The sequence below is a fragment of the Etheostoma cragini genome, chromosome 12, assembly GCF_013103735.1.
Source record: "Etheostoma cragini isolate CJK2018 chromosome 12, CSU_Ecrag_1.0, whole genome shotgun sequence".
Classification (NCBI taxonomy): Eukaryota; Metazoa; Chordata; class Actinopteri; order Perciformes; family Percidae; genus Etheostoma; species Etheostoma cragini.
Genome location: NC_048418.1, coordinates 16,470,545 through 16,482,492, shown reverse-complemented (window position 1 = coordinate 16,482,492; position 11,948 = coordinate 16,470,545). Strand labels below are relative to the sequence as shown.

At 37.6% G+C, this 11,948-nt stretch overlaps 2 protein-coding genes across 2 annotated transcripts; both read right to left on the bottom strand.

Moving 5' to 3' along the window:
- Positions 1-353: 353 nt before the first annotated feature.
- On the bottom strand, positions 354-4,528 carry cdc20 (cell division cycle 20 homolog). The gene is made up of 11 exons (XM_034887231.1): positions 4,325-4,528; positions 3,745-3,956; positions 3,516-3,658; positions 3,330-3,426; positions 3,116-3,241; positions 2,684-2,880; positions 2,489-2,583; positions 2,178-2,406; positions 1,217-1,342; positions 974-1,091; positions 354-831 (listed from the first exon to the last, which is right to left on the bottom strand). Exons 2-11 carry the CDS (start codon positions 3,932-3,934, stop codon positions 656-658), a joined length of 1,497 nt encoding a protein of 498 aa, XP_034743122.1. The 5' UTR covers positions 3,935-3,956; positions 4,325-4,528; the 3' UTR covers positions 354-655.
- A 1,314-nt stretch (positions 4,529-5,842) lies between these two features.
- LOC117953850 lies at positions 5,843-10,032 on the bottom strand. Its single transcript, XM_034887239.1, has 6 exons — positions 9,597-10,032; positions 8,722-8,904; positions 8,317-8,574; positions 7,589-7,687; positions 7,019-7,036; positions 5,843-6,620 (listed from the first exon to the last, which is right to left on the bottom strand). Exons 1-6 carry the CDS (start codon positions 9,661-9,663, stop codon positions 6,535-6,537), a joined length of 711 nt encoding a protein of 236 aa, XP_034743130.1. The 5' UTR covers positions 9,664-10,032; the 3' UTR covers positions 5,843-6,534.
- Positions 10,033-11,948: the final 1,916 nt, after the last annotated feature.

The following is an 11,948-nucleotide window of genomic DNA, read 5'->3' as shown; positions in this document are numbered from 1 at the left end:
GTAACCTTGTTCCTTTTAGAAACTGAAGTAGTGAGACAGTCTTAATGGCAGCTCAAATAAATCTGCGACACTTAAACCTCCGATACTGTGAACTCTACAGGCTAAAAGACAACTTCTACAGAATGCACAAGGGTCAGAATAACACCACAGGCGAAGCTTAAATGCAATTTGACGACAACATTTGACATATAAAACCACAGCTAAGCTAATGATTGAGCAAATTAATGACATAGCTACAGGATAAACATGAGGCACTGGTGGAGATAATGACTCACTACATGTGAATTGACATAGGGCTACAGTTTGCACCATGGCACTAATACATCACCATTAACTGACAGAAGCATATTAAAAATCAAACCATTTATTTATAAGCATTTATTTATGACCTAGTCCGTGGTAAACAATGCATCCCGAGTGCTTACAAGTTAAATACATTGATTTCTTATTTAAAAAAAGAAGAAAAAAAAGACACTCACCACATTAGCAGACTTGTATAAACAATTGAGACCAACAATCCATTACACCACCATTGGGAGCTTTTAACAGCCAGTTACAGTGAACATCTTTGTGGATTAAATAAAACACTTGCACATAAACTCAGCATAACACCCCCCCCCCCCCCCCCAAAAAAAAAAGAAAAAAACATAGCAAACTATCTGATTGACTGATGAATTACACCGCTAGTTGACTTGACCAGCCTCTCCTTGGCCTTCTTAACAGGATCCACTTCAAAGCTCTTCCACATGCGGATAGTCTCATCTCCAGCAACAGTCGCAATAGTTGAGCAATCAGGGCTCAGAATCAAACTGAGAACTCGGTCCTCGTGGCCTATAATAAAAAGCATTAAAATGTTTAAAAAGTAGTAGAAAACATGGCATAGTTCCCAGGTCACTAGATATTTCCATTTAAAGTTAAGCATGTCTTGGTACATAACCTTTACAGTTTTAAAAAAAAGAAAAAAGTTACTAACCCTTGAGCTCTGCAACCCTGGTTAGAGCAGGATACTTCCAGATAACAACATTGTTGTGGGCATATCCATGGGCAGAGACAAGTTCTTTGTAGTTGGGTGAAAACAACAGTGAGGAGATCTGAAAAACAAAACAAAGTGTGATTTGAGAAAAGACCTATGAAGAAGTTTAATGTTCTCAAAAATAAAAACATTTGCCTGAGAATATCCATTGGAACTGAAAAGGGTCTAGCAGTGTGAAGGTACCTGGGACTGAGTGTCAAGTGAACTGATGCAGGAGCCACTGTTAACGTTCCAGATGCGGATGTGACGGTCACTGGTACCACCTCCAGATGCGAGGATGTTGGGCTGCCACGGACACCAGGCCAAAGCCTACGATAACACATTCAAAAGGTAGTTTCAAGCTTAACCAAGTTACATTTTATCTTACCCATATATACAGTTAAAAGAAAAAAAAAAAAAAAGTCCAGTGTGCAACGTTTGCACAAATGTCCTTTTTAATGAATATTTACCATCAATTCCAATTATCCCTATTTGCTTGAAATTTTTCATGAACTGGTGTGTTGAAGCCATTACACTGATTTGTTTAATCCTCTTCCCATGAATATAATTTATAGTCATACTGATACCTATCATGTTGTTAACGATGTCAAGAGATAGATAGATAGATATGAGCAGAAGGACAAACTATTTTTCAACCGCATTTTGTGAGACAAAACAAGTTTACTTATGTTGCGGTTATGAAATAAAGAGAAGGATCATTGTGACACTACGAACGAATGCACGTTGATTTACTGACAGCTCCCACAAGGTATACGCTCCATATTGAAATACTTTAGCCGGTAAGGTATATTCAGGATATCCTGCTCTGCATTTTGCGTTCTAGCCGTCACAAGATAAACTCACAGGTGCTGCTAATGGGTATAGTTGCTTCTGGCAAGTTTGAAGATGGAAACATTGTCACATTCAAAATCCAAATTTCAGAAACTGTAGTCTTCGTTGCTCAGAAAAATAAAAACGATATTGAAAAGAGCAAAAGGCGGGCTTTCTGAAGCCGAAAGTCCACCCTAGCTGTAAAACATAAATTGAACTGCGTAGGGCAAGAGAGTTGATTGCAATGTCTGATCTCAACACTAGACAGGAAAAATTCCAAGATATGGACCTTTAAACAAATTCTGTTTTCCAGTACAAGTATGAAGCTACTCACCTTCACAGCTCCTTGATGATCACTCCAGCATTGGACTGAGTTGCTGGTGGTGCCCTCCTGCATACGTGGCCATACATAAACCAAGTTATCATTGCCTCCACTGGCCAGATATCGCCCATCAGGTGACCACTTTAGCCCACACACCTCCTGTGAGTGACCAGTGAGGGTGAAGATGTGGTGTTCTGCCACCCTCACATCATGATGGTGGATGTGTCCTGATCTCGACCCACTAGGGAAAGAAACACACGTGTCAAACACACAAGAAGTAAATGCATGTTTTGGTAAATTATCGTAACGGAGGAAAACTGTACCTGGAGAGAACATGGTCATTCCAGCTCAGGGAAGCAACTCTAGACGTATGGCTGGCCATGCTGCGTAGACGCTTCTGGTTGTAAACATCCCACAACTAAGAAAAAAAAAAAAAAACTATTGTTAAAGATATGAAGCAGTTATTTGTTTGCATGTGTCCTTATGAACCAAGGTGGTGTGTTCATCAGAACACTGACCTGAACTTTGCAGTCACTGGTGCCGATAGCTAGATAGGTTCCCTCTTTGGTCCAGGATAGTGAGCAGATGTAGACATCATCACTGTCCAACTTCATCAGAAGAGTGATGTCTCCTTGAGAGGCATCCAACAGATAAACACTGTTATGAAGTGCCACAGCAAGAACATTTCGACTGCTCCAGTCAATCAGATTCAAATCTGTGGAGGAAGAAGGAGACACAATGATTGCTAGGTGTACACGAGTGCCTTTGGTGTAAGATCGAATATTTGTATACAAAATCTTAAATAAACTATTTACAATTTAGTGATCATCATCCACCCTCAGTTGATTGATGTTAATCCAAGATGTGATAGATTATGCATACATTGTTGTTGTCACAGAATAGAATACTAACATGCATTAATGTTATAAGGAAAACCTCTTTACACTTACAGAAATCATTTCGAAGATCAGGAGCATCCAGGATTTTGTCAGGAGTTGAAGATATGTATCTTGTCTTTTTGACAGAGGCAGGGGTTGCACCCTGACTGTAGAGGACTTTCAAGTTATTTTGGTAACCTGTAAATTAGACCAAATTAAAAACCACGTAAATACAATAATGGCATATTTTTGCCAAGAAATATGTTCACATATATCCTGAAGTTACCTTCTGGAGCATTCAGTGGTTTCCCTCCAAGGTGAAGTATCTTTGCATCTTCAATGTTGTATCCATTTAGTGACATGGACCAGGCTTTCTGACTTTCCTTTAAAGACAATCAATATAAAAATCAAGACAATCCTTTTTTTAATTAATTTAAGGATCATGAGACTGTGCATCAAAACAATAACTCACTGATGTTCCCGCTGGATTGTTTGTGTCCACAGGCTCATTCTCTTTTGAGAGAAGAAAACTTGCCACATCCATTTGTTTGCTGTTTCTGGTTGGAATGAAGCGGTCGCCCCCCATCTTAGAGGGGGTCTGCTTCTTATTTTTGCCTATGATACACAAAACATTCAAGTGGTTAACAATTGCAGATAACTACAGAGTCTGCTAAGTGTTACGCTGAATTTGCACACATTACCTGGTGTTTTGCTCGGTGTTTTTGATGAACTGAGCGACACATTGGCAGATTTGCCAGGCGACAACCCGTTCAAGGCGGATGGGTTAGATGAGCTGGCCTTCCTCTGCCACCTTGCCATGGGAGCGTTTGTGATGGGCATATCCAGCTTTAAGATGCTATGGATGTCGTTCTCAAACCCAAACTGCGCCATTTTATCCAGGTTTTCACACAACCTGTAATGTGTCAGGGTAATTAAAATAAAAAAAAATATTTCTATGACGTACAATAGTAACGTCTACTGGTTAATATTAAAGTTGGAACTAGTTTTAGGTCGGATGGCTAGCTAACGTTAGCTCGGCAACGCACGCTAACGCTTGAGTCACAGTTACGTTAACGTTGCCTAGCTAGCAAGCTAGTCTCCTGTTGCCAAACCTATCAGTGCTGGAGTACAAAACAAGTCGTCGTTTACATCAGCCAAACCTGTTTTGCAATAATGTCAACTTCTATATAACGACTGCAGGTCAATTTAGTTAGATTTCTTTAAGTAAACAAAAGTTACCATACCCTTTAGTACAAATGACCTCTTTAAAAGTTTAATTACCGTCAAATGTGGCCCGTCCAAAACCTCAAAATAAACCCAACGATCTCACTTCTTTAAGAAAACGTGGAACACACTGGACTCTGACCGTTCTCTCTCTCTTTCTAAATTTTGAATTTCGTGACGATGACGCCACACGGTTTAAATGCCAGAAAGAGCTCCTGTGATTGGTTCGTTCAAGGAGTGCCGTTATAACCAAGGTAATGTTTATGAATGCGTTTATGTGATTGGTGGAGAAAACTTCCTGCCCATAAACAATCCTCCTCCTAAAAATATATTGCCACCTATCGGCCAAATGTTGATATTAGAGTTGTGAATTGTGTAGAACGTAAATAATAAAAAACATAAAAAATCTAAAATCAAAGTCTATAATTATCAAAATTTTCTATAGAATGATTTAGTGTTGGTTGCTATAATTAGAAATTTTGGCTACATGTCTTTTGTTTAAAGATTGAGAAATGTAATTGAACACCATATAAAAGCAGGAAAATTCCTTTTTGTTGTTTCATTTGTTTTATGAGTTTTAGATTCCAGCACAACACCTGTATTCTGATTTGTTATTATATTTTACAACAACCTTAAAAGGTATCTAATTCAAAGAACAATCAAAAAGATCAATATAGTAAACTTTAAAGAAAAATAGAGAGAGGCACAACGTTAAATAAATATTCTATTCTACTTATAAATATTCTATTTTACTAAAGAATATTTCCGTAGAAGACTCATCAGTGCACTCAATACTCAACCTCCTGGAAAATAATAGACTCAATAGAAGACGCATGATGACAAACTGACATCTGTCACGGACTAACCTTTATTTGAAAAATATATACTGTCTGTGACTACATTTTATAAAGATACCCTTAATGTATTAGTGTCTCAAAGGACTGCTAGGAAAACAGGAAGGATAATCTTATGCAGCTGATTTTGATTGTTAAAAGAAAATATACTGTTGCTTGCATTCAGCAACCTTACTTTCAATTTTCTGGAAATAGAACATTAATCATGGAAATGAACATCAAATGTTAGAACCATCATACAAACTTCAAAGTCTGCCATTTTTAAAACTCTTTTATGACGTGTAGTATTCTACTAATTTCCCATTGCTAGGTAATCTTTAAGAGCCACTTAAGCCACATCGGAATTTGGTCAAATTTTTATATTGTCACATCATTGTATCAGTTCTAATATCAATTCACAACGATTTGTTAATTTTGCATAGTGTGTCATGCAGGTATATTTTTTAGCTGTTTATGACAGGTGATAGTGCTGTAATGCAGTTTTTAGTGTTCATAAGACTAAGTGGCCAGAATGGTTAAACAGCTTCACATAAGTATTTTATGAGGCAGAGTAAATACAAATTTAAAAAAGTATTATGCTATTAGATTTTTAAAAAAGTCAACAGTGTTGCACTGTTTGTGACAAGTGCTTCTTTTTGTTATCCCTCTTAATTAGATGTGTTCTGGAATTGTCCTTAAATCAACATTAAGGGTAAGCTGAAGGAGTAAAAAATATGAAATAAACATTCCATAAAATCTTTAATGTAACGATTTCTTAAAGTTTACATGAATAGAAAGTCCCAACAATGTAACAGTATAATAAAGAAATATTAAAACCATAAGGATGGTATCTCTAAACCAACCAACACAATCTGACCCTTTGGATAACTGGACACACTTAGAGTAGTCCATCCAGTGTTTGGTAGAGCTCAGGTGTGATTGGTCTATCAGTGGCAAAACAAAAGACTTTAAGCAGGGCCTTTTCTACAGACAACAAGACAATCTGTGACAGTCTGTCTTAATTTGCATTAGATACTTGCTTGAAATAGAACATTGTCATTTCTTACATAAGTGGTCCCTGAATAGCTTAGTCCAGCAAATATTAAAAGACAGCAATCATGTTTACATTTCTTTGTGTATGTGAGTATTTATATATGCACAAATACAAAAATGATATGCAATAAAAGTGTAAATTCAGTGTAAAGTGGGATACATGTATTAAAGTGCATAAAATAATGTGGTCTGGAATCCAGATCACATGCATTTCACACAGTGGGCTGTTGGTATTTTAACAAAGGTTTTGGTTACATTCATGGCGCAACACTGTTCATACACAGAAGGAATTCAAAGTGTTAAATCAGTAAGTGGACAATCAACAGTAGAAATGTAGTAAAAAGCTCCAACGTGACCCTGTTCATGAGCTGGAGCATTGAATTACAAGGTATGGTAACCACTGGCTTTTATGTCTGGAGCTGTTTCAGTCATGTCTTTAGGGTAATGTATGATCGAGCCAATAACACCTGCAAGGAAATCAAAGAGCACAGATTAGGCTTACATTCCATGACAGAGGGACAGTCTCACTCACTGTTAAAGATTATTGAATATCGCCCCTAATAAAATTCTTTTAAGCATTAACTTTCATGAAGTATCATCCCTGCGTCACCTGACAAATGCAGTCATAATCTGAATAGGACTGCAATTATGCAGCGATTATGCAGTATAACCTCACTGTGATATTGCATGTTTTACTGCGTGAATCAGGAGGGAAAAAAGAAAATTAAAAAAAAATGCCCATCCAAAGGGTATGTGGTTTGAGTTTATTTAATATTTAACTCCAAGATACTCCAATATTTTCCCAAGACTTAACTGAGAAGGCGACAGGGACTAAAGAGAAAACATAAAGCGGTTGTTTTCTTACCTCCAGGGTGTCGCGAACCTATTCAGAGTGAGAGAAAAACAAATCACATCATTGTGCCTCATACATTTCCCTGTGAGCATGAGACTCCATACCAAATTATATGACTATCATGTCAGTCATGTGAAAGCAAACGTTTCAAAATGTAGGTGTTAAATTAAAGCAGATGTAAAGATCACATAGTGGTGAGAAAGGCAAGGCAAAGACTGTTTCAATGCAGACGCCTAAGGAAATTCTGTGCATTCCCTCAATACTGAGAAATTTCTGCTCCATCATCAAGACCATAGTGACAGAACATCACTGCCTGGTATGGAAATAGCATCAAATAGGGCCACAAGGCACAGCAGCCAGTAGTTTATTGTGGTTACTATTCTAGTGGGCCGAACACACAATACACAGTGTCCTACCCTGCCCGCATGATATTTACACCAGGCATTGCAAGAAAAAGGCTAGGAGAATCATCAGAAATCCAAACCACCCGGGAATCCCCATTTTCTCCCTGTTGAGTTTGGGTACAAGCTGCCACTATCAGGCCACTAGGATCATAAATGAGGACACTGACTTAACACTCACCCTGGTTTTTGAAGAGAAGGAGGCTGATTACGATTATTCCTACAAACGCCAGGAGCGCCAAGATTGGGATCAGAAACTGAGGCAAAGGAATTTCTGGAACTAGAAAAACAAATACAAATGTAACCCGACTGCATGCCAACAAAGAGGCCACTCAAAAAATGTATGGATACCTCTATGTGATGGTGGACCGTTACAATCACAGGGACAAAGTGATGTTTTATGTTTTCATAACCATTTTATTTATTTGGTTAGCATGCATTGTGTCACATGACTTCAAACTACCAGGGAGGTACAGCTACGGACAGAGAAAAGTTTTAAAATTATTGTTAATTCTATAGTTTATCACTCAGTGAGAATTAAAGTGATTAGATGATGTAGATGTGTCCTGCCTTTCAACAAAGTTGCACCTGATCATTCATGTCACGGACAGCGCGCCTTATCAATCATTTAGTTTCTATTAATGCTACCACTTTTGCACTTAAAATGTTTCTCCATGAGCGCATCAAGCCATTTTGCACCATGGTTTGCTCCAATCAATATACACCAGTCTAGTTCAAATCTGGTCATTTGATTTTAAACATTGGCAGCTTGTGTCCTTAGCACAATACTGTAGTATCACCAATGTGGTTATTTTGAAAAGACATACTTTGTGGGTAACATGCACTCATTTGGTTCCAAATCTCTTACAAAAAAAACAAGCAAACTGCAAAGCCAGAATGAATACATACCTGACTGCTCCTCAGAAAGCATCAGTTCTCTCATCAGCTTGATGCATCCCTCCTGAAGGGGGGTCCTCGCCGTCTTTAGCCTCTTCTCTTCCTGGTCCCACAGCACTTTAAAGGCCAGTGCTTCCGGTACATGGGCTGTCCACGTGTCAGAGTGGTTCAGAGTCAGATAGACCTTCCCATCATAGAACACTCGGTCGGTCCAGTGCAGCTGAGACCCCTCCAGTATGCATTCGCGAGAACGAAGGACAATGTGATTTCCTAGGGAAGAAGATAAAAGCTAATAACAAACATATTATTTGACGGACAACAATATTTGATCCCAATTGAGATTTTGATTATGTCAATTTTCACTGTCATTACATTGATTACAGGTACATGATTTGGTATTGGTACTGATTTTCTTACTTAGAACTGAAGTCTGGTTGATACCGATTAGAGTTGGAAGTTGTGCTTCAGCGGACATGGTTTGGATAATGCTTTCAACTTCCTGGTTTTTGCCAGTAAGAGAGACTCCATTGAGAAGGACCTGCTGCTCGACCTGCTGAGCACCCACCACGCCCCACTGCTGGACCTGCACTATGATGGTATCTAACAGTTAAAAAATAAAAAGAAGTAAGACTCCAATTGATACAGTTGGCTTCAAGTCCCCACAGGAATTGTATCATGTAATGAAAAATAAGCTAAAATGTAACTTGTGCACAATGCATTTTAGATTACTCATTTGAAAGTAGTCCTGCATAAATATTTAACTTTGCAAAACATAAATTAGTTTATTATAGCCCTGAAACAAAAAGTAAAAGCACTAAATTCTGCTGAATGGCCCTTTTAAGCGTGTTAAATTATGAATGTTGTATTTTGGTCCATGTGGCATAGGTCCAACCACTCAAATGTTGGGTACTTTTCATTATTGCAATGCACTGTACATAGTTCATTTTTAATCTGCGAAGTATCTAGTCATTGCATTTGTACCGGAATAACCTACCTAAAGCTAACTTTTGCAAACACATGGCTATTTGTATTGACATTCTACTGCAGTTGTACATTAGCCTGCTGCATAATAACCAATTGACCTGTGAAAAAATGAGCAGTTAAAGTATAAAAATAAAAATTACGAATCTCAGGAAATTGGAATGGCTCGAGTGTATGAACAGCAATAGAGTAGCCTCCTGTAAATATAGCTACATATGTAATGGTACGTGCTTGCAAAGGCTTAGCTACTAACGTGTATAAGCGTGGGTTGACTTAACATGCAAAGCAAAGAGACAAGCTTCTGTTCTTACCTATAGGTACAGGATAACCCATTGATAGGTCGCATAACATTAGCAAGGCAATGCCAAGAAAATGCATTTCAAGCGTCACTTCTCGACTTAAAACCGAGTAATGTTCAACTGTCAAGGAAGGACAAAAGTCTCCAGAGTTATAAATAGCAATGATGGCGTTAAGCCATTTAACCGTAACCAGCGCACTAATGATACATCCCAGAGCCAAAACTTCCACTTATGTCCTTCTACTGCGCACTTCCTCGGTATCTTTCACTTTGACAAACGTTAGTTTAAATGTACAACCGTCTCGTTTCTGATTGGTTAATATATATAGCTGGTACATCCCATTTTCATTCTATGGCTCTCCCTCACAGGTCCAGCACAAGTAGGTCCTGCTCCATGGAAAGTAGTTAGCTAGCTAGCTACACCTGAGGTCAGAGGTGACTTAACAAACAGAAAACATTAGCTAGATCATTCAACACTGAGTGCGGTAACTATGGTAACATCTTTTCACCACGGGAACAGACATGTCAAGTTTTCCAATAATAAAATGCATTCACCTAAGTAGGCTAGATTACAGCTTTAACGTTTTACTTAAGTATTGTACTTGTACTTGTACTTCACTAACATTCCAGAAGGAAATATTGTAGGTTTTTCATCCAGCGAAAATACTGAAATGCTTACACATGAATGTTTCAGTGGTAATAATCAAAACTATAATAGGCCTACATAGGAAATTAAGTGACTATTACAATTCTGCTGCATAATTTTATGGTTGATACTTTAGCTGATAATATTTCTTAATTTTAAGTAATATTTTGAAGCCAGGAACTTGTAATTTAGTACTTTTTTTTACATTGTGTCATTGCTACTTTTACTTATGTAAATTATCTGAATGCATTTACTGCCACCGCCAACCACATCCAACTTTGTTTCTTTTTTTTCTTTTTTTTCTTTTTTTTTATTAAAAGTATCATAATAGTCAAATGAAAACCTAAAAGTGGAGTCAGATTTTGAAGTAGCAGTGTGGTTCCCTCTTCTGCTGGATTGTCTGTTTTCATGGCCATGTCAATTGAAGGATCACTAAATATAAGGGAGTTTCTGTTTCTGGAACTTGTTAACTCAAGGTTAACAAACTCAGAGTGTCTAGTAAACATACTGTGTGGAAAAGGCTCCTCCACTCTGTGTGAGGACAGAACACCTCTGAAAAGGTTGGATAGTATTACAAGTCTGTCTTGTTATGTATCTGACTTTATCTATTAGCATATCATTTTCTCTGGACCTAAATACAAATATTAAAGACCTCTAAAGACATGTTTTAAGGTCTCTGTACAAAGACTTCATTGTCCTTTATGGTATTCATTTGAAAATGTATCCATACAATAATATTTTTATGTATTCCGATACACTGAATGCATCCAGTCCTTTAAAAGATTAAGTAGACTAAGTAAATTGAACTGCTGTTTGCTTTGTTATTGAGTCTGTGACACGCAGTTTACAAACATTTTTAGCCGGTTTCCTAGTTAAGCATGATCTTGCTTGTTGTCAATTACTGTTCATGTTAGTAAGTTTAACGTTTACAGTTATTGTTATCCTGACAGACACAGCCGGTTGTTTTTATTGGTCTGATAATGGAGGTGCATTTTGTTAATCTCAGTCCCTCAGTTTAATATTAGGTCAAGTATAAATTCCAAGTTCCTATTGTTATCCTATGTGTATGCTCAGGACTAGATATTAGAATCACTTGATATTCAGCACAAGCACTGTTGATGGAGATGTCCTCTAGGGAGGGGATGGATTGGGAGGTGACCGCCTGGTGCCTCCATATCTGATGCTTTATAAATGTTTATGTTATTAGAAACAAATGACGTAGGAGCATAGTAATGATTAGAAATGTTGACCTACAGTAGCTGTCTAACTTGTATGGGTGTTTTGAGTTATGATGTTATGTTTGTATTGTGTTATGTTATGTTGTGTTATCTTATGTTACTGTGTGTTATATAAAGAATAATCATTTAGGTGTTGATGTTGTCACCAGACATTTTTAGCCAAGTGCGTTACTGTTACGCAGGAACATTTTTAAAATGGAAGGTAGCCTATGCTAGGGAGACGGGAATTGGTGAGTGCAGGGGACTTTATAGAGTGAGGGGATTTTAGGAGTCAGGCTGTTTTATGTTTCATGTGATCCAATATGGCTGGCTTTGCAGTGAAGTATGATAAATATTACCTACACCCCACTTTTATAGACAATTCCATTACAAGCTTGTGATCCTGCTTACTTTAAATAGTGTCTCTTATATATGTATTTACTTTTTTTAGCTTTCTAAAAATGTGTACATGTTTGTTCTTTATCTTATTCTTATAATAATA

What these genes read in the sequence shown, in the direction of transcription:
- LOC117953850 (XM_034887239.1), bottom strand. Translation starts at nt 9,663, where the DNA reads ATGCATTTTCTTGGCATTGCCTTGCTAATGTTATGCGACCTATCAATG. An exon ending in CAACCAGACTTCAGTTCTAA is followed by an intron (nt 8,575 to 8,721) that starts GTAAGAAAATCA and finishes CTTCTTCCCTAG; the next exon opens with GAAATCACATTGTCCTTCGT. An exon ending in GCTTTCTGAGGAGCAGTCAG is followed by an intron (nt 7,688 to 8,316) that starts GTATGTATTCAT and finishes TTGTTTTTCTAG; the next exon opens with TTCCAGAAATTCCTTTGCCT.
- cdc20 (XM_034887231.1), bottom strand. Translation starts at nt 3,934, where the DNA reads ATGGCGCAGTTTGGGTTTGAGAACGACATCCATAGCATCTTAAAGCTG. An exon ending in ATCATCAAGGAGCTGTGAAG is followed by an intron (nt 1,343 to 2,177) that starts GTGAGTAGCTTC and finishes GTGTTATCGTAG; the next exon opens with GCTTTGGCCTGGTGTCCGTG. An exon ending in CACTTGACACTCAGTCCCAG is followed by an intron (nt 1,092 to 1,216) that starts GTACCTTCACAC and finishes TTTGTTTTTCAG; the next exon opens with ATCTCCTCACTGTTGTTTTC.